This window comes from Bubalus kerabau, chromosome 12 (genome assembly GCF_029407905.1).
Source record: "Bubalus kerabau isolate K-KA32 ecotype Philippines breed swamp buffalo chromosome 12, PCC_UOA_SB_1v2, whole genome shotgun sequence".
NCBI lineage: Eukaryota > Metazoa > Chordata > Mammalia > Artiodactyla > Bovidae > Bubalus > Bubalus kerabau.
The window spans coordinates 32,897,858-32,925,822 of NC_073635.1; the positions used below are offsets into that span (position 1 = coordinate 32,897,858).

At 41.3% G+C, this 27,965-nt stretch overlaps 2 protein-coding genes across 8 annotated transcripts in view; one reads left to right on the forward strand and one right to left on the reverse strand.

Moving 5' to 3' along the window:
• The window catches only part of LNX2 (ligand of numb-protein X 2), a 90,011-nt gene that overhangs the window by 31,204 nt on the left and 30,842 nt on the right, over positions 1-27,965 (forward strand). For 3 of the 6 annotated variants that reach the window (XM_055542480.1, XM_055542479.1, XM_055542483.1), the window contains 4 exons: positions 16,192-16,713; positions 25,176-25,280; positions 26,072-26,298; positions 27,760-27,959. In XM_055542480.1, coding sequence (XP_055398455.1) covers positions 16,307-16,713; positions 25,176-25,280; positions 26,072-26,298; positions 27,760-27,959 — 939 coding nt within the window. In that variant the 5' untranslated portion in view covers positions 16,192-16,306. Of the gene's footprint in view, positions 1-13,876; positions 14,021-16,191; positions 16,714-25,175; positions 25,281-26,071; positions 26,299-27,759; positions 27,960-27,965 lie in introns of all 6 variants that reach the window. The other 3 variants (XM_055542481.1, XM_055542482.1, XM_055542484.1) reach the window with 3 other exon arrangements.
• LOC129624485 (uncharacterized) overlaps positions 9,540-27,965 on the reverse strand; it is a 93,396-nt gene continuing 74,970 nt past the window's right edge. For both annotated transcript variants that reach the window (XR_008700981.1, XM_055542486.1), the window contains 2 exons: positions 10,719-10,779; positions 9,540-9,673 (listed from right to left, as the gene is read on the reverse strand). Coding sequence is in view for 1 of the 2 variants with exons in the window: in XM_055542486.1 (XP_055398461.1) it covers positions 9,632-9,673; positions 10,719-10,779 (103 nt within the window). In the remaining variant the exon portion in view is untranslated. The remainder of the gene's footprint in view (positions 9,674-10,718; positions 10,780-27,965) is intronic.

The window sequence follows — 27,965 nt, forward strand, 5'->3', positions numbered from 1 at the left end:
AACCCAGGGATCAAATCCAGGTCTCCCACATTGCAGGCAGATTCTTGACCAGCTGAGCCATCAGGGACGCCTAAGAATACTGGAGTGGGTAGCCTATCCCTTCTCCAGCGGATCTTCCCTACCCAGGAATTGAACCGGGGTCTCCTGCTTTGCACACGGATTCTTTTTTTTTTTTTTTTCTTTTGCACACGGATTCTTTACCAACTGAACTATGAGGGAAGCCCTGATCTCTCTCCTAGAATCAGATTTTTTTCTGGAGGGGAATGATAGAATCATAGTTGTGTAGAGATCACCTTAGTGATGGAGAGGTGAAAGGGCAGGCAGGCAGGCAGGAAATAGTCAAGAAGTCATAGGAACCTGAATTAGGACAGACACAGTGGGAATAAAAATGCTAGAAAAGGATCGGGATTTGGTGGGGCAGGCGACATTTGAGGAAATTTGTTCATTCATCCCCTCTGCGTTTCTTGAGATTAACCACATACTTTGTCTGTCAGGAGTGCTCCAAATGCCAGGGTTATAGAGATGAGGCTTGATTCTTATTGCTGTTGTTTTTTTAATTTTTATGTTATATTGGAGTGTAGTTGTTTAACAATGTTGTGTTAGTTTGGGGTGTACAGCATAGTGATTCAGTTATATCTATACGTGTATCTATTCTTTTCCTAATTCTTTTCCCATTTAGGTTATTACAGGATACTGGACAGAGTTCCCTGTGCTGTATAGTAGGTCCTTGTTGGTAATGTGTTTTAAATACAGCAGTATGTACATGTCTGATTGCTGTCTTTAAAGGGACACTTGGTCTGTAGAGAAGACCCATGCAAGCAAGCGCTTGCTCACCCCAGCAGTGAGGAAGAACACAGCGACTGTAGTAATGACGCACTGCGTAAGGGACAGGTGCGTAATTATGTTCTGGTGGATCAGGAAGAGCTTCGTAGCCAAGGGTCTCTTGAGCTGGTCCTTAAATGCATGGGGTTCTGCAGACCAGCAAGGTAGGCAAGGACATTCCAGGCAGAGAACAGCATGCTGAGGGCAGGGGTCATGCACAGAACATGTGGAATTGTGTCAGGAGAGGAAAGTACAGCAGCCAGATCCCAAGGGCGTAGGCACCAAGTTGAGACTTCGGCTTTCATTTTGTAGAAGCAGTTGGGGCTCCAAAAGAGTACTCAGCAGGGACAGTAATATCACTGGTGCTTGGATGCCAGTGTCGTAAAGCATGATGGGAGAGGAAGAAGCTTGCAAAGCCTTGAGTGATGGCTCAGGGAGCCAGTGCAGTGGATAACAGAGCAGTGGTGGGAACCGGGGGAGAGGAGGCAGGGGTAACACATTCTGGAGGTGGAATCGATAGGAACCTGGTGACCAGTGAGGGTTGGGGAGAGGGAGGGGATCAGGCAGTGGGTGAGAGACCCCGGATTCCCTGGCCCTGGTTACAGGATGCTAGGAGTCTAGAAGGGTTGTTAGCAACCACAGTAATAGTATTGGTTAGGGAGAAGTAATGATATGGCTTCTGAACATAAGTGTGAGTTAGACATACAAGAATTAGGACAGTTACTTATCTACTGGGAGACAAAAATGTTTTCATACTGCATTCCAGTTGAATTGAGTGTTATGTTTTAAAATAAACTATGCAAATGAAGAATATAGAGGCAAATCTTCATCTCATTTTGTTATATGTGAGTGTGCTCACTCACTCAGTTGTGTACAACTCTGTGACCCCACGGACTGTAGCCTGTCAGGCTCCTCTGTCCATGGGATTTCCCAGGCAAGAATACTAGAGTGGGTAGCCATTTCCTCCTCCAGGGATCTTCCTGACCCTGGGATCAAACCTGTGTCTCCTGCATCTCCTGCACTGGCAGGCAGATTCCTTACCACTGAGCCCCAGGGAAGCCCTCATCTTGTTATAGAGGAGGGGTTAAGAGTAGTGGGGGAATTTTTAAAGAGGAAAATGAACGCATTCAATTACATTAAAGTTGACAACTTTTTAATGCCTGTAGACAACTAAAAGCAAATAGGAGGAAAAGTAGTTATAATAATGTGATAAAGGATTGTTATCTTAATATATTGTTCGTATCAATTGAGAAAAACACCACTATTCAATAGGAAAAAAATGAGGCCAAGGATATAGAGGCACTCCATAGAGAAATAAGTATAATAATCATAAATTTAACTAGACTCAAAGAGATGCTAATTAAAGAAAAAATGAGGTGTTATTTTGTATTTCAACTGTCAGATTTATAAACGTTTAAAAAATAAAAGTAATCAGGATTAGAAGACTCTTGAGAGTCCCTTAGACTGCAAGGAGATCCAACCAGTCCATCCTGAAGGAGATCAGTCCTGGGTGTTCATTGGAAGGACTGATGTTGAAGGTGAACCTCCAGTACTTTGGCCACTTAATAGGAAGAGCTGACTCATTGGAAAAGACCCTGATGCTGGGAAAGATTGAGGGCGAGAAGAGAAGGGGACGACAGAGGATGAGGTGGTTGGATGGCATCACCGACTCAATGGACATGAGTTTGGGTGAACTCCAGGAGTTGGGAGTTGGTGATGGACAGGGAGGCCTGATGTGTTGCGGTTCATGGGGTCACAAAGAGTTGGACATTACTGAGCGACTGAACTGAAAACTGAAAAGAGTTTGGGAGAAGTTAGCATACTAGGGCTGCTGCTGCTAAGTCGCTTCAGTCGTGTCCGACCCTGTGCAACCCCATAGACGGCTAGTAGGAATCAAAATTTTGTTCACCATGTTGGAGAGCAGTTTAATGAAGTGAATCAGAAGACTTTTTCTCTTGGCCCAACAATTTAAATTTTTTAGAGTTTGCCTAAAAAAAAAAAAAAAATCGGACAGCTGTCATAAAAGAGTGATATGTAGTAAGAAAACCAGAGCCGAGTGGCATAATGTAGACAGCGGAGCAAAGAATTTCAAGGAGAGGGAAATCAATGATGGTGCAGAGAGAGCAAGTACAATTCAGAACTGGGAGGTGACCATTGGAGTTGGCAGCCAGTCACGACGACCATGAGTGGAATCAGCCTCAGCACTCGGAGAGGGTAGAGGCCCTTCGGATCAGGAAATGGAGACTGCAAGCATGGTCGTGTATTTCAGAAATATTGGAGGTGAAATGAAGGTGGGGAAAAGGGTAGTAACTGTAGGGGAGTATTTTGTTTTCATTGTTCAAGTTATTGAAATGTAAACTTCTTTTATGTGGAAGGGAAAACATTAGAAGAGGTTGAAGAAAGATGAAATAAGTGACAAAGGTTGCCAAAAAGAATGGAATATTGAGCCCAAGTGAAGGAGAAGTCTGACCCAAGAAGGAAGTAACTAGGGATGTGTAGGTGCAAATAATGAACTTGTACGTCTTTGTTAACTATTGAGGGGATCCCCAGTAGAGTCTCAGTTCCTCCCAGGATACAGAATTTCCCTTTCTTATATTGCACAGTTTCTCAAAACGATTGTCGGTGCTCTCATCCCTCTTTTCCAGGTGGTCTCTTGAACTCTTTCCCAGGAAGCATTTCTGGGAAATGCCTGGTCCACCAAACCCCTGTCGAGGTCACTGGTGAATGCTGTGTTGCTAAATCCCATGCTTGATTAATTATCAGTCCTAATCTTATTTTACTTGCCTCTCACATCTTACACAGCTAATCTTTCCGTCCTCCTTGAAATACTTTGTACATTTGGTCGGCACCACGCTCTCCTGATCTTCTGCACTGACCACTCCTGCTCGGTTTGGTTCCTCCTTCTCTCCCAGGCCTTACCATACCGAACATGCCCCATGGCCCAGTCCTCAGACCCCTTCTCTTCTCCTTAGACTAATCCACTCCTCTTTGGTGATCTCTCCCAGTTGAATGGCTTTCTGTACCATCTACACACTGATGCTTCCTAAATTTATATCACCAGCCCAGTCCTCTCGCTTGAACTGGACTTGTATACTTAACTGCCTACTCTGTGTGTCTACTTAGAGGTCTAACAGGCATTTCCAATAGAACCTGTTTGAATTTGGCCATACCCATTAAACCTGCTCTCTTACAGACTTTCCCATGTCAGATGTGTTAATTCTGTCTTTCCAGTTCAGACCAAAAGCCTTGGCATCATCCTTGACTTCTGCCACCGGCAGCCCACACACACATTTTATTCATCAGCAAATCATAGCAATCTGCCTTCAAAGTAGATCCAGAATTGGGTCACTTCCCACTCTCTACTGTGTGCACCCTGGTTCAGTCCACTGTCATCTCTTAGAGTATTTTAGTAGGTTCCTGCTTGCTTCTGCCTCTGGTCCTTTCAGATTATTCTCAGCGTAGCAGCCAGAGCGATCCAGATTTTTATGTATGTAAAACTACATAACATGTAAAAGTGACCCTCTGTTAGGGTCTGCTGCGTTTCCTTCTCTCTGCTTGTGTCTCTCATCCACACGGGCCTCCTGACTATTCCCTGGACATACCAGGCACCTTGTCAGCTCGGGGCCTTTATCCTTACTATTAATAAGCCACATAGTTAATATCTGGTATAGAATGTTTATGTCTATAATAAATGTTCTATACCAGATATTAACTATGTGGCTTAGTGGCTTTCTAGTTACATCCTTGTGGCGTTAACTCAGGTGTCACCTTCATAGTGAGTTTTTCCCTGATTACCCTGTTTAAAAAGCCCTCCTTCTCCCAGTATTTTATTTATTTTGTGTGTGTGTTGTCTATCTTCTCCCCAGCCCCCACCCAGAATGTAAACTTCACAAGGGAAGGGATTTTTGTTTTTGTTCAGGGCTGAATGCCTGGCCCTAGAACAGTGCCTGGCTCATAGAAGATTCTCAGTAACTCCTGGACAGACAGACAGACGGATGAAGGGATGGAAAGGAGGGAGGAGGGGAGATTGAAAAGGAGGTTGGGATTGGAGGTTAGGGAGATGGAGATGAGTAGTTTGCTTTTGAATATTTTGTTTGTTAAAGTTTCCTAGTGGAAATGTCAGAAAGGCAGATAATAACTACAAAACATGTAAAACCTGGGATTTTGTTTGACTCTGTTTCTGAAACTTGGGAAACTAATGTAATTTAGGGTGCATTGTTGATCATCCTAACACAGCACAGCCCCTTAACAGTTGCTGGCTTTATGGCACAGACATTTCCCGTCATGTGATGTAGGCAGTTGTACTTTGGAGGGTGGTTTTATCTGTGACACAGCTGAGTCTGGACCAAGAGTCTCATCACATGAAGATATCCCTTTTTATTTTTCTCAGTATTGGAACTGTCTTTAACTCAAAGAACTCATTTTAATCATTAGAACGACCTCTGGGAACACACGAGAGTCATTCTGGATACACACCAAGGCCAGCAAGGCTGTGGTCCCTGTGCCTGACACCGTGGCATGTCACCTGGTCCTGAGAAAGTACCAGATCTGGCCACTCAGTGATGGTCCTTTGAGTCTGGTCCAGAGTCTGGACCAGTCTTGTCTTGAGCTGATCATTCTTGTATGTATTGAAGTATAACTGGATAACTGGGACAAACTGAGCATCTTAAATAGCATCTATTCTTTTAATTATCAATGTCCCTAAATGAGCTTAGAAAGCTGGAGCATTTAAATTTCTTATATCTTGCTCACAGTTAAGATAATGAAGCCTGGGAATCTTAATTATTAGTAATACCACCACCATAAAACCTATCCTGTCTGTGATTTAGTTCCATTTCATTTATTTTATTGTGTGGGCTTGATCACAGAGGAGTAAGTGTCCTGCTGATTTCTTTGCATTTATCGAAGAAAGTAATGCTGAAGAGTTTGTCCTTTTTCTGTAGCTTCAGATGTTTCTTTAATGGGAAAATACGAGATTAACTCTGGAGCAAAATCTGCCATCTAAAACCATGTGTTTATACTACTGACAATTACCTACACTTGTCTTTAAAAAAAAAAAAAAAAGACAAGCTAACTGTATTAGTCCTTCAGATAGATGTACCTGTGTCTCCTAAATGGCATTTTTCTGGGAGCCAGGAAGAAGTTATTTTTGTCTTACAGCACTATAGCATCAGACGTTGTAGCACCATAATAAACATAGGGAGATGTCCAGTTCTATATCTAGCCCTCCTCTCTTGTACATAGACTTGTCTGCAAAAAGAGAAACTTTCAGGTCAGGAGATAAGTGTCTGGTACTATAAAAATCAAACAAAATAAAAAAACAAAAAAGAAACTCAAAAAAACCTCCTGATAAGCTTTGGATTTATATCATCTTTACAGTAATTACAGCGCTGCTGCTGCTGCTGCTAAGTCGCTTCAGTCGTGTCCGACTCTGTGCGACCCCGTAGACAGCAGCCCACTAGGCTCCTCTGTCCCTGGGATTCTCCAGGCAAGAACACTGGTGTGGGTTGCCGTTTCCTTCTCCAATGCATGAAAGTGAAAAATGAAAGGGAAGTCGCTCAGTCGTGCCCAACTCTTAGCGACCCCATGGACTGCAGCCTACCAGGCTCCTCTGTCCATGGGATTTTCCAGGCAAGAGTACTGGAGTGGGGTGCCATTGCCTTCTCCGAATTACAGCGCTGGGTAACAGTAAAGAAAAATGTTTGTCCTTTGGGAACAAATGTGTGCTCAAGCACATTTCTAGAATCATGGAATGAGGGACCTGTAGGTAACTTAGAGCCTGTCTGGTGTGGCCCACTGGTCTGTAGGGAGAGAGAGGGGAAGCCTAGAGAGGAGGAGGGCTGAGCGGGACAGCCTGGTTGCTGGTCTCAGAGCCGAGCATCAGATGCTTTCCTCCTGTGACCAGTCTAGTGGAAGGAGCCCGGGCCACCCAGCAGCCAGCTGTCCGCTCTTATCTGCGTTGTCCCTTACAGGCCTTAATCTACTCCGAAGTTTGTGTTACAATGCCTTGTGGTCTGTGGGAGGGTTTTCTGGGAGTGTAACATTTTTAGCCTCACACTAATCCTGTGCCATAAGCAAGATGCTATTTCTAACAAGAGGAAGTTGAGGTTTATAAACTTCTAATTGCTGTGCCATGTTATGGTGTCATGTTGCTAGTGACTGGTGGGTGGAGCCAGATTTCAAACCTCCAGCAGTGCTCTTTCTGATGCCCTTGGCTTCCTTGGATCACAGAGTTGATGGAGGAGTTCTGGTCCACACTTAAAGAAATTAGGGACTGAAAAGACCTGGAAAATAAGAATTTTATCAATCACTTGAGAACAAATGTTTTCTAAACTTAGTGCAAGAAGATAAATGTTTGAAAGTTTTCACCCTTAAGAAGAAAATCAATCATTTAATTTATTACAATTAGAACATTTGCCTTTGAATGTTATATTGTTGTTGTTCAGTTGCTCAGTTATGTCTGACTCTTTGCAACCCCATGGACTGCAGCACACCAGGCTTCCTGTCCTTCACTACCTCCTGGACTTTGCTCAAATTCATGTCCATTGAGTCAGTGATGCTGTCTAACCATTTTATCCTCTGTTGTCCCCTTCTTTTCCTGCCCTCAGTCTTTCTCAGCATCAGAGTCTTTTCCAGTGAGTCAGCTTTTCGCATCAGGTGGCCAAAGTATTGAAGCTCAAGCTTCAGCATCAGTCCTTTCAATGAATATTCAGGGTTGATTTTCTTTAGGATTGACTGGTTTGATCTCCTTGCAGTTGAAGGGACTCTAAAGAGTCTTCTCCAACACCACAGTTTTAAAGCATCAATTCTTCAACGCTCAGCCTTCCTTATGGTCTAACTCTAATATCCAGACATGATTACTGGAAAAACCATAGCTTTGACTTTATGGACCTTTATCAGCAAAGTGATGTCTCTATTTTTTAATGCACTGTCTATGTTTGTTGTATCCTAGGAGCAAGCGTCTTTTAATTTGGTGACTATAGTCACCATCCACAGTGATTTTGAATGTCATAATAAATAAGTATAAAACTATATCCAGCTGGTAAACATCACATGCAATAAAGCTAAACCTATGCAAACTGCTTCCCCTCATACACCCCCACCGCGTCATTTCTGTAGTGTGCGACTCCTGAATTTGTGATGTCTTTAAGATGTTAGGCAACCATCTCGGTCAGCTGGTGCTGTGCTGAGCTCTGCTGTGAAGCTGTCACGTGTTGTGGGAGTGTGTCTTACCTGTTTGGAAATGTTTAGTGTTCCATATGGTGTGTTTCCTTTTTGAAATAGTTTTATATCAGTTCTGTTTTAAAATTACTCTAACATCATTTAGTATAATTTTTAGAAGTATAACTCTCTGAGCCTACAGGAATTGTGTAGGTAATCGGTCTGGTTTTTGCATTAGAAAAGTTTTCATAGCTTAGTGGTTCAAAATTAGAAGAACTAAAGGCAGAAGGATGTTTGAAATTTGCAAAGTCTTTGGCAGCCACAATTTACCTCCTTTTTATAAAATACTTAGGAGACTATTAAAGTTATCAAAGAACAATAACAGTTGTCAGGACCAGAAGATAAATACAACATATCAGTAAGTATTTTATTGTGTATAAAAAGATATAAAATCATGAGAAGGATGGAGCAAGATTTAAACTCCATGTGTGTGTGTATGTGTATGGTCAGTTACTCTTTAAACAAAGCTGGTAGTACACAGACAAGAAGCCAAGATACCAGAATCTCTCTGTAATTCCAGCATCTAGTAGACTCGGGATAAACATGTGGTGAATGAAAATGAATTGTGTAGTGACCTAATTACCCAGCTGGCATGGAATTCAGAGCCTAAGTTTCATAGCCTCCAGCATTTTTTTCTTAGCTTATTAATTTTCTAGCTTACTAAATAGGGTACATCTAACTACAAGTAGCATCTTAAGAATTTTAAAATGGTTTTTCAGGCATTTCTACTTCATAAAAAGGAAAAAGGAGGCATATCACTGAGTGTGCTGAATCACACTTTTATGTTGACAATGAGAGAATTATAAATTACAGATGTGGAGTTGTTGGAAACTGGTATTTGGGTTTTTCCTCATGTCTTGCAGTAGGAAATAAATTTTAATTAATTGAAGAATAGACTTTCTGTTAGGGTCTCATAGAATATGCAAAGTACTCCGTACGTACAGAGAAATATCCAGACACACATCTTTAGGGTAGAAGGCTCTGGCGAGAGAGCTCCATTCTAGGACAGGCAGACTTATCCAGCATGCACTCACCTCCAACATCTTGCCTTTTTCGATTTTTGTCTTTTTAAAAAGTTGTGTTGGTTGCTGACTGGGAGCTCTTCTTATGGAAGAGGGTGTCAGAACCCTTCAGTACTCTGTGCCACATGTCCACGTGTGACCCAGGACACCCTGTGTTCAGTGGGTCTACAAGGCCAAAACTGTTTTCCCAGGAACGCTAAGATGTTTCCTTCCCTTTTCACTCTGTCTCTCATGAGGGTCCAGTAGAGTTTCCAGAGGAAACTTGACAGGTGAGCTCACAAGACTTCAGATCTGCAAAATACATGCTTCATAAACAGGGCCTCCCCTCACTGTGTTCTTTAATTTTGAAAAAAAGTTATTTTTCATAAAAATGTTAATGTGTAAAAGTGAGCTTTATTGTTTTATTAACAGATGAATAAACATAAACATTTTAATTAACTTAGTTGCATTGTCATTTCAAGAATGTTATATACATGGAATAATAGAGTATGCAGCCTTCTCAGATCAGCTTCCTCACCCCGCATAATTCTCTAAGGTCCATCCAAACTGGTGTGCACGTCAGTAGTTCATTCTTCTTTACTGCTGAGCTGTGTCATGTGGCGTGTCACCTGTTGAAGAACACCTGGGTTGTTTCTGAATTGGGTTTATTACAGATAAGGCTGAACCCGTATTTGTGCGAACGTAAGTTTTCATTTCTTTGAGATAAATGTTCAGGAGTGCAGTTGCTGGATTGCATGGTAGTTTTGGAGTTTTTTTGGAAATAGCCAGACTTGTCCAGGGTGGATAAAGGGATCCTTAGGTGTGAAAGGTTGACAACTGCGGCTTTATACAAAGTTAGCTGTGTGAGCTGATATGTAACATAGACAATACAAGAAGATTTTGTGGTATTGATATCATCAAGCCAAAAAAAAGAGGCAATTTTTCCTTAGACTTTTGAAGATTAAAGGAAGTAATACCTTATTCCTAGTGTGTTTATGGTCATAGTGCAGGGTCCAGTATGTTGACTACTTGCAGTACCACAGGTTAATACAAGATTTTCTCATATATTTACATAGTTATGTAATAGTTATATAAATCTCAGGACTGTACTTCAGGCTCAGTCTCAGTTTTTTTATTGCATAGTATGTGCTGACACATGGGAATACAAGAGAGAAAGCAGATACTGTCTTTACCCTCCAAGAGGTGAGAAGACAGCTAAAAGTGTGAAAGTGTTAATCGCTCAGTCGTGTCAGACCGTTTGCAACCCCATGGACTGTAACAGCCCGCCAGGCTCCTCTGTCCATGGGATTTTTCCAGGCAAGAATACTGGAGTGGATTGCCATTTCCTCCTCCAGGGGATCTTCCTGACTCTGGTCTCCTGCATTGCAGGCAGATTCTTTACCATCTGAGTCACCAGGGAAGCCCAAAGACAGATAAACAAGCATGCAAAGGTAGTAACTGCTAAGAGGAAGGCGTGTGTACAGAGCAGCAGGAACAGGAGGGCAGGCCGTGGTCCTGAGAGCAGGAAGGAGCCTGATGGGATCTGACAGGAGGTAGAGGCAGAGCTGAGACAGGCAGAGCTGAGACAGGAGAGGTTTTCTCAGCTATGTCAGAGGAACCGGTGACGTGTTGTGTCCTGTCCCACCCCAGCCATACTTTCGTGCTAACTCTTACCTTATCATCTTTTATCCTGGGCTGGATCTTCCAGGTTAGGGCCAATGAGGACCCTTTCAGCCTAAATGAAAAGTAACAGTAAGAGAAATTATCTGAATAACATAGTTTGGGAGTGTGCAGATTAACTGAAAACTACTCTCCATCTGAGTTTCTAAGATGTACCAGGATAGTCTTGTCTCATAAACCAGGAACAGCAAGCATATTAATAGTGACTGGAGTTAGGTGGTAAACAGTCTTATAACTCCCTCTCCAGTGCTATTTAAATGTGTTGTAATATTCCCAGCCAGTTTAATAGCATCCATCTATTTACTTCAGAGAATATAATCAATCTGATTTCAGTGTTGTCCATCTGGTGATGTCCATGTGTAGAGTCTTCTCTTGTGTTGTTGGAAGAGGGTGTTGGCTATGACCAGTGCGTTCTCTTGGCAAAACACTATAATAGTGTTTTTGCCCTGCTTCATTCTGTACTCCAAGGCCAAATTTACCTGTTACTCCAGGTGTTTCTTGACTCCCTACTTTTGCATTCCAGTCCCCTGTAATGAAAAGAACATCTTTTTTGGGTGTTAGTTCTAAAAGGTCTTGTAGGTCTTCATAGAACCGTTCAACTTCAGCTTCTTCAGCATTACTGGTTGGGGCATAGACTTGGATTACCGTGATATTGAATAGTTTGCCTTGGAAATGAACAGAGATCATTCTGTCTTTTTTGAGATTGCATCCAAGTACTGCATTTCGGACTCTTTTGTTGACTATGATGGCTACTCCATTTCTTCTAAGGGATTCCTGCCCACAGTAGTAGATATAATGGTCATCTGAGTTAAATTCACCCATTCCAGTCCATTAGTTTGCTGTTTCCTAGAATGTCGATATTCACTCTTGCCATCTCCTGTTTCACCACTTCCAATTTGCCTTGATTCATTGACCTAACATTCCAGGTTCCTATGCAATATTGCTCTTTACAGCATCAGACCTTGCTTCTATCACCAGTCACATCTGTAGCTGTGTGTTGTTTTTGCTCTGGCTCCATCCCTTCATTCTTTCTGGAGTTATTTCTGCACTGATCCCCAGTAGCATATTGGGCACCTACTGACCTGGGGAGTTCATCTTTCAGTGTCCTATCTTTTTGCCTTTTGATACTGTTCACGGATCAAATTGCCAACATCTGCTGGATCATCAAAAAAGCAAGAGAATTCCAGAAAAACATCTATTTCTGCTTTATTGACTATGCCAAAGCCTTTGACTATGTGGATCACAATAAACTGTGGAAAATTCTGAAAGAGATGGGAATACCAGACCACCTGACCTGCCTCTTGAGAAACCTTTATGCAGGTCAGGAAGCAATAGTTAGAACTGGACATGGAACAACAGACTGGTTCCAAATAGGAAAAGGAGTACGTCAAGGCTGTATATTGTCACCCTGCTTATTTAACTTATATGCAGAATACATCATGAGAAACACTGGGCTGGAAGAAGCACAAACTGGAATCAAGATTGCTGGGAGAAATATCAATAACCTCAGATATGCAGATGACACCACCCTTATGGCAGAAAATGGAGAAGAACTAAAGAGTCTCTTGATGAAAGTGAAAGAGGAGAGTGAAAAAGTTGGCTTAAAGCTCAACATTCAGAAAACTAAGATCATGGCATCTGGTCCCATCATTTCATGGCAAATAGATGGGGAAACAGTGGACACAATGTCAGACTTTATTTTTTGGGGCTCCAGAATCACTGCAGATGGTGATTGCAGCCATGAAATTAAAAGACGCTTACTCCTTGGAAGGAAAGTTATGACCAACCTAGATAGCATATTCAAAAGCAGAGACATTACTTTGCCACCAAAGGTCCGTCTAGTCAAGGCTATGGTTTTTCCTGTGGTCATGTATGGATGTGAGAGTTGGACTATAAAGAAAGCTGAGCACTGAAGAATTGATGCTTTTGAAGTGTGGTGTTGGAGAAGACTTGTGAGAGTCCCTTGGACTGCAAGGAGATCTAACCGGTCCATCCTAAAGGAGATCAGTCCTGGGTATTCATTGGAAGGACTGATGCTGAAACTGAGACTCCAGTACTTTGGCCACCTCATGTGAAGAGTTGACTCATTGGAAAAGACTCTGATGCTGGGAGGGATTGGGGGCAGGAGGAGAAGGGAACGACAGAGGATGAGATGGCTGGATGGGATTACCGACTCGATAGACATGAGTTTGGGTGAATTCTGGGAGTTGGTGATGGTCAGGGAGGCCTGGCGTGCTGTGGTTCATGGGGTCACAAAGACCCCATGGGGTTGGACACGACTGAGCAACTGAACTGACTAATCTGTATACTGTGTTCCTGGAATACTAGATACAAATAATGTAGCTTGTGAAGATACACATTTTGCGACATTTTGTCTTTATGTTTTGGAGAGTATTTAAAACTAGTATTTAACTTGTATTTTAATATTTCAGATCCTGCTCATAGAATATCTGAAATCAAAATTAAACATGGGCATATGCTTCTGTATGTATAAGTGTATTTATAGCCACCTAACTAGCAGGAGTGAACAAACATTTTGTTACTCAGTTGGTCGCTCCACATTTACGGAGGTTCACCCCTGTGGGAGGCCCAGGTTGTGAGGAGCTCACAGTTAGTGAGGGATGGCAGTGTGAAATGCTGTAAGAGCCATTATCATGGACTTGCTCCCAAAGTAGAATTAAGTCCTGGGCTGTAAGGAGAGGAGTTGGGCTGGGGGTTGGCAAAGCAGGCTCAGGCTCCCTGGTCTTCACAAAATTCATACACTAAGACTTTCATGAGATACCTTTCTTCTTTCATGTAATTACTTAATGTTGTTCAGTTGCTAAGTTGTGTCCATCTCTTCGCAATGCTATGGACTGTAGCCCACCAGGCTCCTCTGTCCATGAGATTCTCCAGGCAAGAAGACTGGAGTGGACAGCCATTTCCTCTTCAAGGGAATCTTCCCGCCCAGGGATTGAACCCACTCCTCCTGCATTGCAGGCAGATTCTTGACCACTGAGCCACCGGTGGTAGCCAATTACTATTGGGTTATTTTGAAACAAGAAGGAACTGGATTTATTTTCCTTCTCTCTTACTAAGTAATTGTAAGTTGTGTGGCTTTGAGCCAATCATAAAATCTGTCTGAACGTTTATTCCTTTATCTTTGATAATAGTAGTGAGAGCTCATATCTGAACAGCACATATTACGTGCCTGTTTGTTCTGTGTATCACCCCTCTGAGATCGGCACCGTCACTCACCTCATTTTACTTGTGAGCAGGAAACAGCCACAGAGAAGTCCAGTCAGGCCACAGGGCTGGTAAGTGACTGAACAAGGGTTTGAACACCTTGCAGACTGGCTCCAGGGTATATGTACTCTTAACTTTCTAGGGTCTATGGTCTTGACACTCTCTAATCCATACTTACATGAGCATGTTAGTGATTTATCCCTTATAAATTTTCAATTAACATTCGTGTCATGGTACCATGGAGGTATTTCTGGGCTGGCTGTGATGATGCAATTGTTATTTGGAATTTTAAATGGGAGCGTGTTATTTTTCCTCATGAAAAGGTTTTGTGATAAAATAAAAATAAAGAACTAAAAGTTATTTAGAGATTTAGCAAATAACTAAAATATAAAGTGTCTTAAGAGAAATGCTTCCTTAGTCATTATGTGGGAGGTCAGAATTGCAGTATATTTTCTTGAGAAAAAATTAGCGTGAATGCTATTACAAACCAAGAAGAGCAAGGGATATATGGATTTTCTTGCTATCTCACATACCTCGTACTGACAAAAGTTATGGTGCTCAGAGTAAGGCCCATGAGTTACAGAATATGAGAAGTGTTTGCTATCTTAATGCTGTCCTGGTTGTTTAAGATCACAGGCTACTATTATTATTGTATTAAATTGCTTTTGAAAACACAGTTGATCTGAATCAGCTATGCCAACTGAATCTTGTTCCACTCCCTCATAGTTCATGGCAGTTCTTGTTAAATCTCTTAAAATGTTAATATTGTTTTTCTGATAAATACTCCACAAAGAAATACAATAGCATATATATATATATATATATATATATATATATATACACACACACACACACACACACACACACACATATATATGGATGATCAGGGGAGAATTATCACAGAGACAAATGCCAGCAGCATTAACATGCTGTCTGCTCTTTCTCATCTGGTACCGGACCCCAGGTTTCAGGACCGCCCTACCTTGAATTCCTTTCTTGTCTTTGCCATTTCACCTGCTCACGTGCCCAAATTGCTGTGCCAGTTCACGTGTGACTTAGTCGAGCTGCCCTTGTCCATTTTCTCCTCTGGCCACTGATTCCTGCCACCGCCCAGCAGCCACAAAACCAAACTGAGTTAGATACCAGTTCTTCTCCACTTTCTCTGTGTTCGCATAGTGTCCTGTCCACAACTTTCTTAGAAGTTTTAGTGCCTTTAGTTTTCACACTGAGCTTTCTTAACCATCCTCTCCCTACATCCCCTCTCTCCCTGTTCAGTGTTTGGCACCTACCAGGGTCTGTAAATATTCAGAGTTAATATAGCTGCTGCCTTTGGAGGTGAACTTTTAACCCCTGGTCCTGCAGTAGCAAGAGGTATGGAACCTTCCCTGCTGGCCCTGCACTGGAGTGGGCTGCAGTCTCAGAGGAGACACATACATGTACACACACATACACACACACCCCTGTGCTGAGTAAGCCAGAACCAGTGGGTGTGTGGAATAATATGAGCTGAGATTGACATTTATAACATAGCTTATCTCTGTAATTGAATTATAGCAGGTTTTTTTCTCCTAATGGCATATATTGGAGTTTGCCAAGATGTCATTCATATATGCCATGTCTACCAATACAGACAAAATCTGTATTAGAGGGAGAATATTATAATCATACATACGTTCTTTGAAATCCATTTTTTCCTAAACAGTGTAGAGCAAAGGTCATTTTTTCACAGATACTGACTTATCCTTCCAAAGACACCATCTTTGGGATGGCACTGTAAATGTGTAAAAATCCATCAGAAGCAGGGAGCCATGACTGGGATAGCAAATGCAAAGATGTTACATATAATATACCTCAATTTGCACTGTTAGCATACTGTACAGATTAATTGGCATTAAAACTACCATTAAACAGTGAAGTCTTGAGTGATTTCAGTCAGTAGAACATGTGATTCCTGTATTACATCATATATAAATATGACTTCTCTGCTTTTAATCCTGAATTCTTTTCTTACCAATGACTTGGCATGGTTAAGTCATTCTTCTTAGCCAACAAGCAAACTAGTTAATTTCTTTTTTTTTTAATGTTTTAATGGCTAATTTATTACATGACCTAAATTTTAATTTTTTACTAAAAATTTTTTAGTAAAATTTTTATTAAAATGTTAACTGCTAATATTATGTTGATTCTTTTAACCTATGTTGATTGATATTAATTACTTTTTTGGTTATTTTGCTTTGTCTAGTTTAGAAAACCAAGCCTGGGTTTTAAAGGACAGCATCACTGACTTGTAAAGGAAACCAAACCTTTGGTGGAAGTCCAGCATATGAAGACACAGAAATTGCTGCAGTTGATTCACAATGGGAACCACAAGTGACGAGATGGGGTCTGTGGAACAGACCTCATCCTCCTCCTTCAACCCTTTGTGTTTCGAATGTGGCCAGCAGCACTGGACGCGGGAAAACCACCTGTACAATTACCAGGATGAAGTGGATGACGACCTGGTCTGCCATATCTGCCTTCAGCCTCTGCTGCAGCCGCTGGACACTCCCTGTGGACATACCTTCTGCTGCAAGTGCCTCAGAAACTTCCTACAGGAGAAGGATTTCTGTCCGCTGGACCGGAAGAAACTCCACTTTAAGTCGTGTAAGAAGTCTAGCATTCTGGTTCATAAACTCCTGGACAAATTGTTGATTTCATGTCCGTTTTCTTCAGTGTGCCATGATGTGATGCAGCGCTGTGACCTGGAAGGCCATCTTAAGAACAGGTGAGCGAGAGAAAGGGAGAGCGCGGCTCTAGGCTTTGTGGAAAGGCTGCACAAGCAGACAGAAATCAGAAACATGAATATAAAACCTACAGACAGAAAGTACCATTTTATACCTATCAGTATTTTTTTTTAAATAATATTTACTTATTTATTCGGCTGTTTGGGACCTTAGTTGTGGCCATGTTGTGTCCATTGCAACTCTTAGTTGCAGCATGCGGGATCTAGTTCCCTGACCAGGGATCAAACCCAGGCCCCCACCAGGGAAGTCCCCCTATCAGTGTTTTTGGTGGTATAATATGAAGTTGTTACATTCACATGGGTAGCAGGATATGCAAGGCAGTTTCACAGTTTATTTCAAAACTGGAACTGTCAGTATCATCTTACCTAGCATTTCATCCTAAGGACATAATCCAAAAGGAGGGAACATTGTATATAAAGATGTTCATTGCAACCTTGTGCAGAGTTCAATAAATTGGGGTCAAGCTAATTACTTAACAGTGGTACATCAGTGCATCGGGATACTATGCAGCTGTTAAAAATGACAACATTGCTACAACATGGAAATGGGCATAGGCACACCTCAGAGATGTTGCGGGTTGGGTTCCGGACCACCACTATAAAGCGAACATCAGGGAGCATAACACCGCGGGTCACAGGAACTCTTTGGTTTCCGAGTGCTTATGAAAGAAGTTATGTTTACACTGTGCTGTGCTCTAGGAAGGGTTCAACAGCATTAGGTAAAAATGTACCCACCTTGATTGAAAATCCTTTACTGCTAGCAAAGAAAGCCATCATCTGATGACACACAGGACTGCCACAATTTGTAAAACACGGAGTATCTTTGAAGCACAGTAAAGGACGTGCGATAAAATGAGGTCTGCCTGTACCCATGATTCCATTCTTTAAAATCTTATAAAATTCTGTGTTCAGGAACTAGACTGAACAAGAACTAGAGGTTGGAAACATTTTAGTAGGGGTTTTTGTTCTACTAACAAAGGCTTTTTAAAGGGTGAAGTAATCTGTTCAGCTGATTGTTTAGTGAGTTTTAATCATTTGACTTTAATAAAAGACTTGTTCTTTAAAATTGTTTATACACTTTGGGAAGGGTTAAAACTTACCTTTTCTTAGATAGAATCATATAAAATGACCAAAATAAATGTATTGATGTCTACATTTCATAGTTAAACCACTTGTGCAGTGTAAATCTGCAGTAACTGTGAATAACAAGGCTTAATGTAAGATACTGGATTTAGAAATAATATAGTATATGTCTGGTATAGAACAGCTTGTCACTATACTACACTTGAAATCATAGAGTTGAATCTAAGTTCATCCCCTCACTTTATAAATCAGGAAACTGAGTCACAGAGAGTTGGAGATAGGTAAAAGCATGGTTAGACTTAAACTTCAGTGTTCCTGCTTACTGTTCTGCCATACCATGCTGGCCTTACGCAGGGTGAATCCCATTCTCTGCTGTGTGGTAGTAAACGTTTGATATATATGTGAATATGTGTTCATTCTGATCCTAAATATCAGTGTTATACAATGAGTGTACTCATTAGAAATAACTTACATTTATGAGAAAGAATGAGAAGATTTACAAAGGAATTGCTTAAACTTAAGCTCCACTGAACTAAGAGTGGGATAAATGTGTACACTTTTGAAAATGCATGTGGTGTTTATCTTTGATCACCAGCAGGCATAGAATCTGAACACAATAACAGAGGCTTCCTGGAAACTGACCCAGACTTTTGAGTCTACTGTCTGGTTCAGGCCTAGTTGTGGCTGAGGTTGAAGATTTTAGGCTTTTCCGTTTTCTCTCAGTAGAAGTATTCTTTTTAGGAAATGTTTCTTTTCTGGCTCTTATGAACATCAGTTTTGGGATATTAGAGGAACTGAACAGAGTCTCAGTTAATTATTTTGATAGCAGTAAGATAAAAATTACACAATTATTGTAGGAATGTTTACTTAAAATGCATACAAGAATTTAATATGTAGTTGAAGTATCATGAATTTTTTCTGTCAAACTTTTATGTTGATGATGTAAAAACTTGGGAACTGCAAACTGTCCCTTCACTTATAGGTTGATAAAAGCTAAGCAGTTATGTCCAGTTGAAAGTTCCATTTTCCAAGTGTGCTTATTAATATTTGAGCTACTCATTTAATCATTTCCAAAGTGTGTTAGGCTTGTGTTTTGAAAGATAACACTGAAAAAGGTGAATGATTTAAAAAGGTGAGGTGACTTGTTTGATGTAAAGAGCTAAGATTGACTGCTGATTATCAAAATTAGAACTAACGTTTGTTCAGTTAAGTTGTTAATCTGTGTTCTGGTTATCTATTGTTTGGTTGCTAAGTCATATTTGACTCTTGCAACCCCATGTCCACCAAGCTCCTCTGTCTATGGGATTTCCCAAGCAAGAACGCTGGAGTGGGTTGTCATTTCCTTCTTCAGAGATCTTCCCGACCCAGGGATCAAACCAGTATCTCTTGCATTGGCAGGCAGATTGTTTACTGTTGAGCCACCAGGGAAGACCCTGATTTCACTTACCTATTGCCTGACTGACCTCACAAATGTTAAATGTCAGTATTGGTAAGAAACCAACCACTGCAAATATAACCAGATAAAAACAGTGAGCACATGGAAACATATTCCACTCATGGATTCGGTGAGTCCCAGGGACTCAGGGCATAGCAGGGCTGGCTTGTCTCTGCTCTGTCCATTCTGGGCCACAGCTGAGAACTGAAAGCCCAGGACTGCAGCCGTTGGCACTGGAGTGTTTACATCCAGGACAGAAGCTTCATTCACATGTCTGGCACATTGATGGAGGTCACAGGAGGCATGGGCTCAGGCAGAACTCGTCCACAGGAGAGCCTCCAGGTGCCTCTCCAGCACAATGGCCTCCAGCTATGTTAAGTTCTCACATGGGTTCCAATAAATTTGGAGAAGCTGCATGGCCTTGTATGGTCTAGCCTTCAAGTCACATAGCATCCCTTATGCCGTCAGTCATAAGACCCCCCAGATTTGAGGCATAAACTTCCCTTTGTGGGGAGAGAACAAAAAATGTGCAGTCATATAAAACCAGCACAAACTAGCAATAAGGGTGATGTCATGAGAGACAGAATTATGATAATTTTATTAGTAGAAATAGTTTGTTAAATCTGGTAGTTTTGAGTGCAAAATTACCTTCCCTATTTGAACAAAATTCTACTCTTAAGAAATCTGCTTCAGTTTGAGAACAGCTGACATTTTGTCCTAGGGCTAAGAGTAAAACATTTGTGAAAGATGACTGTATTTTTAAATAAAATTACTAGTTATTAACTGATTATATATTAGGAAAACAATGAAGAATTTTAAAAGATATGGGAAAGTGCTCATCTTTGAAGGGAGAACTAAAGCCCTCAAGAAATATTCCATATACTGTATGACGCATGTAACATTTTAGTAATTGCCTTATGAAGTTCTGCCAAGCAACATCAACTGTGAGGATTCCTCTTCCCCTCTCAACCCCATCCTGCCTTATCCTCAGCAATTTAACATTTAAAGCTTATGGTAATTGTAAGTGATAATTTTTTAAAAATTGATCATTTGTGCCCTAGTTTATGGCAAAATTCAGAACCATTTTTTCTTTTCCTCTTAGAACTTGAGTTTAACAGTATTCTAAAAGAATGTACAATGCAGAGAAAAACTTACAAAGAAGTCTTTCTGTGCTGAGAGTTTCTCTAGTTAACATGGTTTTGAACCTTTTAAGGGTTATGGTACGCTGAGAGAAGATTGCTCTTTTAAATTCAGTTTGTAACTTGGAGAGAAGTATGTGTCTAGCACATGCTCACCAGCATTTTTTTGTCCTACATGATGTAAAAAACAGATATATATTTGTAAATCGTATCCAGTAAGGGTCTAGTATCCAGAATATATAAAGAGTTCTTACAACTGAACAAAAACTCAATACAATTTTAAATGGTCAAAGGATTTAGGTAGATATTTCTCCAGAGAAGATATGTAAATGGCCCATAAGCTCATGAATAAATGCTTAACGTCACTAGTCCATTTTAAAAGTGATTGTCTTTTTGTAAGTTTTAAACAGTCTCTGTGTATTCCTGACCCTTATTAAATATGTGGTTTGCAAGTATTTTCTCTTTTTCTGTCAGTTGCCTTTTCATTTTCCTGTGCCCTTTGAAGGACAAACAAGTTTAATTTTTATGAAGTCCATTTTATCTTTTCTTTCTTTGCTTGTAGTTCTGGTGTCATAGCTAAAAAACCACTGCCTAATCCCAGGTAATGAAGTTTTGCGCCTATGTTTTCTTCTAAGACTTTTACGCTTTTAGCTCTTACATTTGGGTCTTTGATCCAATTTGAATTAATTGTCATTGGAGAGCATGTGTATGATTTAATACTTTAAATTTTATTGAGGCTTTTTGTTTTTAGTGGCCTGGCACACAGTCTGTCTTGGAAAATATTCCATTTGTACACAAGGTGTGTTCTACTGTTGATGGGTGGAGTGTTCTATAGATTTATCATAGGTCTAGTTGATATATAATATTGTTAAAAGTCTCTATTCTTTTCCTTATGTCTAATTATTCTATTCATTATTGAAAGTGGAATAGAGACGTCTTAGACTTTTTTTTCCTTTTTTTAAAGACTATTATTTTTTTCCTCTAATTCTGTCATTTTGAACTTCATGTAAATACTTTGAGGGTCTGCTATTGTGTTTGTTTATAATTGTTATAGTTTTGTGAAAAATCAAACCCTTTTCATTATTGTAGAATGTTCTTTGTCACTAGAAAGTATTTTTGTCTTAAAGTCTCCGTTGTCTGAAATTAGTATACCCATTCAACTCTTTATGTTGTTTGCTTGTATATTTTTTTCTCTCCTTCTGATTTAAACCTATTTGTATCTTTGAAATGTGTCTCTTGTAGACAGTATATAGTTGGATCCTGTTTGTCTTTTTAATCCATCCTGCCAATTACTGGTTTTTGATTGGAGTGTTTAATTTATTTATATTTGATTCTATCTTGTTGGTAATTACCAACAAGATAGAATTTATATATTTTTTATTTTGTTATTTGTTTATATATATCATTTCTTTTCAGTTTCTCTAAAGGTTCATCTACTTCTTCCCCTGTTCTTGTTAAATAGATATTTCCAAGAATGCCATTTTAATTCCTTTGTCGTTTCTGTTCATACCTGTTTTTTGAATTGTTTTCTTAGTGGTTGCCTAAGGGATTACAATTAACATATTAACTTCAACAGTCCAGTTCAGATTAGTATGGACTTGATTTCACTGGTACACAAAAATTTAGCTCACATGTACCTTCTGCTGAAACTGTCATTTTTCTTAAATAAATGCATTCCAGATTGCTACTGAACCCTGGCTTATTTCCAGAGTTCAGTAATAGTTCGTACTGAACAATTTTTCCCAGTGTTCGCATGGCTTTATGGAGGAGAGGCTTTTCGGATACCCCAATCTAACAGTTTTACTAATGCCATTTAAATTGATTTTTGCATGCTATAATCCGTAACTATTTTTATCATTTTTATTGGTTCTAAGATGCTCATATTCATTGAGCTTCGTTAAGTGCCTGGCATTGTGCTGGCACTTAATCATGTGTTATTTTATCTTACGTCTACTGTTCCTGCCTGTTCCTGCCGCTGCCACTCCCCCCCCCACTCCCCCCCGCCAACCCCACCACCACTAACACTGCTACTACTAATACAGTGTGTTCTGCTACACTCTGCATCTCCTAAAGTGAGTCATCGTATATCAGGGAATGGTGCCACTATGCCATAAATCAAGCTAGTTCATATGTGATTTTCCTCCATAAGGAGAGCCAGAATAGGGGAGTGAAATTACAACCTTCAGTAGGAAAGAAGTCCCTCAGTTTGCTCTGGCTGCTGCAAGAGCCTTTGGGATTTATTTAGGAAAATTTTAAAGACACACCTGCATGTAGAGGGCCTTCCCTGGGGAGGGACAAGTGCTCGGCCTGTGGCCAGTCACATTGTGTCCAGTGCCCTTGGTGAGGGCCCCCCACTGTCTCAGGGTTCCCCTTCCACCTGCACTGAGTGCACACCTACCCCCATCTTGTTCAGGGCATGTAACTTGGATCAGTGTGCACTTGTTTTCTGCTGTTTTTAATCATGTACAATAGCGTCCACACTAGCCTCCTAGTGTACTCAGTTACCTGCCTCCTGGTGCCAGTTGCGGTTTGTGTTGTTATTGTTAAATGCACCATTTGAAAAGCAGAGGTTTTGTTGTTGCTTGTGAGTTTTGTGTTACCAAGGCCTTTCTTAGTCTAACGTTCTATGACTGTGTTTCTAGGTAGAAGTTTGTGAAAGGAATGCAATTTATGTTTTCTTAAGGCACAGAGATGGGACTCCGTAAGAATGAACTGGGTATGATCCACTATAAAGAGCAGGCATGTTTGAAGTCAGATCTGAGTTTGGGTTTTGACTCTATAATTTGATAGCTCTGTGGTTTTGGCTTAGTTCAGGTTTCCCATTTGTAAAATGGGGATAATAGAGCGCTTGTGAGGATTCAGTGAAATACTGTCCATAACATCTACACAGCAGCAGGCACAGCTTAGACACTCAACACATGCTGGTGTCTTCTTTCTCTTTCAGGTCCAAATGTTTACAGATGGGAGGGACACTGACTCTGGCCACCTGTGTCAGCTTTGCTGTGGTCTATTCGCTCCCTAATTTTTGTTTAAAAATTAGTTTTATTGATATATATTTCATCTACCATAAACTTCAGCTATTTTTGAAGTGTACAATTCAGTGGTTTTTAGTATATTCACAGAACTATGTAACCATCATCACAGTCTAACTTTTAGAACGTGTCAACACCCCAGAAAGAAGCCCTGTACCCACTAGCACCATCCCCATCCCCAGACACCCTGGTTTTGCATGGTCTGCCCCAGCCCTCTTTTCCCTAAGCTCTGTGCAGATTTTGTGGAATGCATGTATTTTGTTAACAGAGCTGCATGTGTTTGGTCTGTGCATCTACCCTCGTCACTGAAAGTGTTCTCTCTAAGGTCACCATGACCTTCTCATTTCCAGATCAAACCAGTGCTGTGGCCCTTATCTTATTTGCCCCTTCATGGCATTGACACACTTGGCTGCTTTTTCTTTGTTGCTGCTCTTATGTGGTTGTTCTATCTCCATCTACTCAGCTGGTTCATCGTATTTAAACATGGGTGTTCCCAAAGGTTCCCTCTCTAACTTTCTTCTGATGCTAGGCAGGCTTATTCTTTTGTATGTTTGTATGGCATCATGTTTAATGTCTTTAATTCCTGTTACCAATTTGCTCTCCTACTGGGAACTTATATAGACCCGTTTCTTTACCTCTCTAGCAACTTTGTTTTGCTTTTTAATATTTAATATTAATAACATATTTAATAACTATTTCTTAGCCTTTATGATTATTTACTTTGTAGGATTTTTTTAGTCATTCGTTAGGCTAATTCCCAGGTGTTCATATTGTTTGTATTTCCTCTTCAATTCCTGTTCCTAGTCCTTTTTTCTAGTCTGTGTAATATTTGTGTATGATATATATTTTGAGAACTAAATCTTTACCTATCTTAGTTATAAGTATTTTTATGATTCTGTTTTTTTGTGTCAATTTTTTGAGTAAAATATTTAAAAAATGAATTTCTAATTAAATTCTAATTACTTCTCGACAGAAGTAATCTTTTCAGTGATATAATTTTCAAAAATATTCACCAGGCCCTTACAGAAACACTCAGTGGAGCGCTGCCCCGCAGTGCAGTGCAGAACATCCACTGTGCCCCTTAGAAGCAAGGTGAAGGGAATGCGAGTCAGGAGAGAGTGCCGAACAGAGAGACTGCATAATGACCTTCTCCAAACCTTGAAATCCAGGACCTAAAATAAATCTTCGGTTCATGTGGGAAATTGTATTACTCATGCTGCTGCTGCTGCTAAGTCACTTCAGTCGTGTCCGACTCTGTGCGACCCCATAGACGGCAGCCCACCAGGCTCCCCCGTCCCTGGGATTCTCTAGGCAAGAACACTGGAGTGGGTTGCCATTTCCTTCTCCAATGCATGAAAGTGAAAAGTGAAAGTGAAGTCGCTCAGTTGTGTCCGACTCCTAGCGACCCCATGGACTGCAGCCTACCAGGCTCCTCCGTCCATGGGATTTTCCAGGCAGGAGTACTGGAGTGGGGTGCCATTGCCTTCTCTGTGTATTACTCATATCCTTAGAGAATAGCTTCTACTTTTAATTGAATTCTGTACTTTAATTGAATTTAATTCTATACTTAATTTGTTTGAAATTTTAGATTTTTTAAGAATGCTGTCATTGAATGAAGGACTGCAGTCCTGAACACAAGACTGTCGTCTACCCTGCCCCACCTTTTCTAAACTTCTTCCCCCAGTAGGAGAGTCGATGGGGTCTGTGGAGTCGTGTCAGGGTCTAGGGGTGTGTGCCTGGCTCTCTCCTTCACAGATGCCTGACTCCTCCTGCTCACTCCTCAGACGGCATTCATTATTCATCCTGTGTCTTGTTGAGGCATCATGTGGACAAGAGCTGGCACCTTGCAGCATTTCCAGTGTGTGTATAAGACTTTCTTTAAATGTTTAAACAAGCATGTATCTTGCCCCCTTTGTTTGCCTAAATAAGTCAAAACAAGCCAAGTAACAGTTCTTATTTCTTGGTACTTATGGAAGTTGCCCCAGAACTTAGAAATACCTTCTTTAGGTTTCATAGCATACCTGTAATTCCCCTGTTGCAGCTTTGCTTTTACAAACCAGGAGGTATGTTTTCACCTGCTTCCGTGTCTGTCATAAAGTAGGTAGTCTGAGCCTTGGCTGAGCTTCCCGCAGCTGGTGAAGCTTCATGTGGATCTCTGCTCCTAGCGGGTGAGGTGCAGTGTTGGCTGCAAGAGCAGAGGCCAGCAGTGCTCAGGGTCTGAGGCAGGGTGCCGGTGGCATGTGGAGAAAGGTGCTCATTCCTACTACTGCGGTTCAGCTATCTACCCTGTGAAAAGGGGGATTAACTGGAGCCTCAGGACAGCCCTCATAGGGCAGAGACTACTGTAGTGCTGTATACTGTGTATGTATTTCTGGTACTAATATATTCCTAAACACAGCTTCTTACTGAAGTATTCTTTGAGATATACCAAACCCTTGTTTGTGCAGATGCCTTGTTTTAAATTTGCTGCATGGAGTGGTAAGAACTTAGTTTCTGTGTAAATTAAGATCAGAATTATGTACTGCTTGCGGGTACTTCTAGGTGCTTTTTGCATAGAAGCCTTTGCTGTTGTTTAGTTGGGGTACAAACTATTAGTCATTTTTTTTTTCCCTTTCACACCGGCTGGAAACCACCTGCTGTTGTCTTTCTAGATGCCCTGGAGCTTCTCATCGGAGAGCTGCCCTAGAGAAACGAAAAACTAGTAAGACTCAGATGGAGATCGAGAATGAAAATGGAACCACTGTCATAGACCTTCCAGCTGCTTTATCACCCGAAACGGACTGCTCAGGGCGGACCCTGACATCGGCATCCCTTCCCTCCTGGACTGAGGAGCCCGGCCTGGACAATCCCGCCTTTGAGGAGAGCCCGGCTGGGGACAGTACGTGCCGCCCCCGCCTCTGTTCTCCACCTTGTCTCAAATCAGGCGTTCCTTCCTTCCTTCCCACCTCTCCCCGCTGCCCTCCCACATGTGTTGTTTTCCTCTTTAAACAATTAACTCTGAGATATGGTTCACATACCACAGAAGTCACCCTTTTAGGGGTATAGTTCTAACAGCTTGCAGCTTAGAAGCAGGATGTGGAACTTAGCCCGAGAAAGGGGACCTTTCCACTCCCTCTTATATTCAGTCCAAGATTCACTGGTCGTTAAACTGCTTCTTACTGTGTTTGTGTTCAAACGTTTGCTTGTCACTTCTTGACTAAGAAAACAACAACATCAAGAGCAACGAAAATAATGACCCCAGTTAAGTGCCTCTTGTGTCAGGCTTCGTGCCAGACCCTCTCCATCCACTAACTGACCCAAAACCTGTGTCAGTGCCGTGAGGAGGTTGTATCAGGGAGAGTCTGGAGAGACTGCTCGGTCAGCATGTGCGGCCAGAGAAGGACTGGGTGTGTCTCTGACGCTGAGGCCACTCCTCTGACTGCTGCGATGCTCTGGTGGCCCCCTCGACTCCCGCCTGCTGGGAAAGCCTATAGTCGTGGCTCCTGGGCATAGCTTGGTGGTTGGCCCTGGGTATTTACTTTTAAATACTTAAATTACTGTTAAATATACTTTGCTTGAAGAAGTTCATACAAATTCAGATTTTGCCTGCCACAGCCATAACCCCTTTTTAAGATGCTCCCTTTCTCAGGGCCTGTGTGACTTCCCTCTCACCCTGTGGTGACCACATATGAGAACTGTCTTTTCTTTATACTGCTGTGCACTGTTGACATTTGTTCCACCCTCCAGGGGCTTCCTTCATAGCTCAGTTGGTAAAGAATCTGCCTGCAATGCAGGATACCCCAGTTCAGTTCTTGGGTCAGGAAGATCTGCTGGAGAAGGGATAGGCTACCCACTCCAGTATTCTTGGGCTTCCCTTGTGGCTTAGCTGGTAAAGAATCCACCTGCAATACGGAAGACCTGGGTTTAATTCCTGGGTTGGGAAGATTCCCTGGAGAAGGGAAAGGCAACCCACTCTAGTATTCTGGCCTTGAGAATTCCATGGACTATACAGTCCATGGGGTCGCAAAGAGTTGGACACAAGTGAGTGACTTTCACACATACCACCCTCCAGACTGTCTCATCAGTTAGGATGAGGTGATGCTCTCTTAATACAACTTTCAGATCTCTGTGTCACCCCTCATGATCTGGTACGTAGTAGCTGGTTGCAATAATTTACTGATCACCTTTAGGAGAAGAAATGTTCAGATAATCTTAGCACACAGATATTGTTTGTCATTCTGTTTTCTTATCCAGTGGTATTGCATAGCTGTTAATGTAATATGACTTCTTTGCCTGAAGATAATCAAGATATAAAATGTTTCTCTTTCCATCTATTTTTCTCTCACTTTTAACTTGGCAGCCACACCACAACCACTTAGCTTACCAGAAGGTGAAATCACCACCATCGAAATCCACCGGTCTAATCCTTTTATTCGGCTAGGAATTAGTATTGTGGGTGGCAACGAAACGCCACTGATTAACATTGTCATCCAGGAAGTCTACCGAGATGGGGTGATCGCCAAAGACGGACGCCTCCTTGCTGGGGACCAGATTCTTCAGGTACTC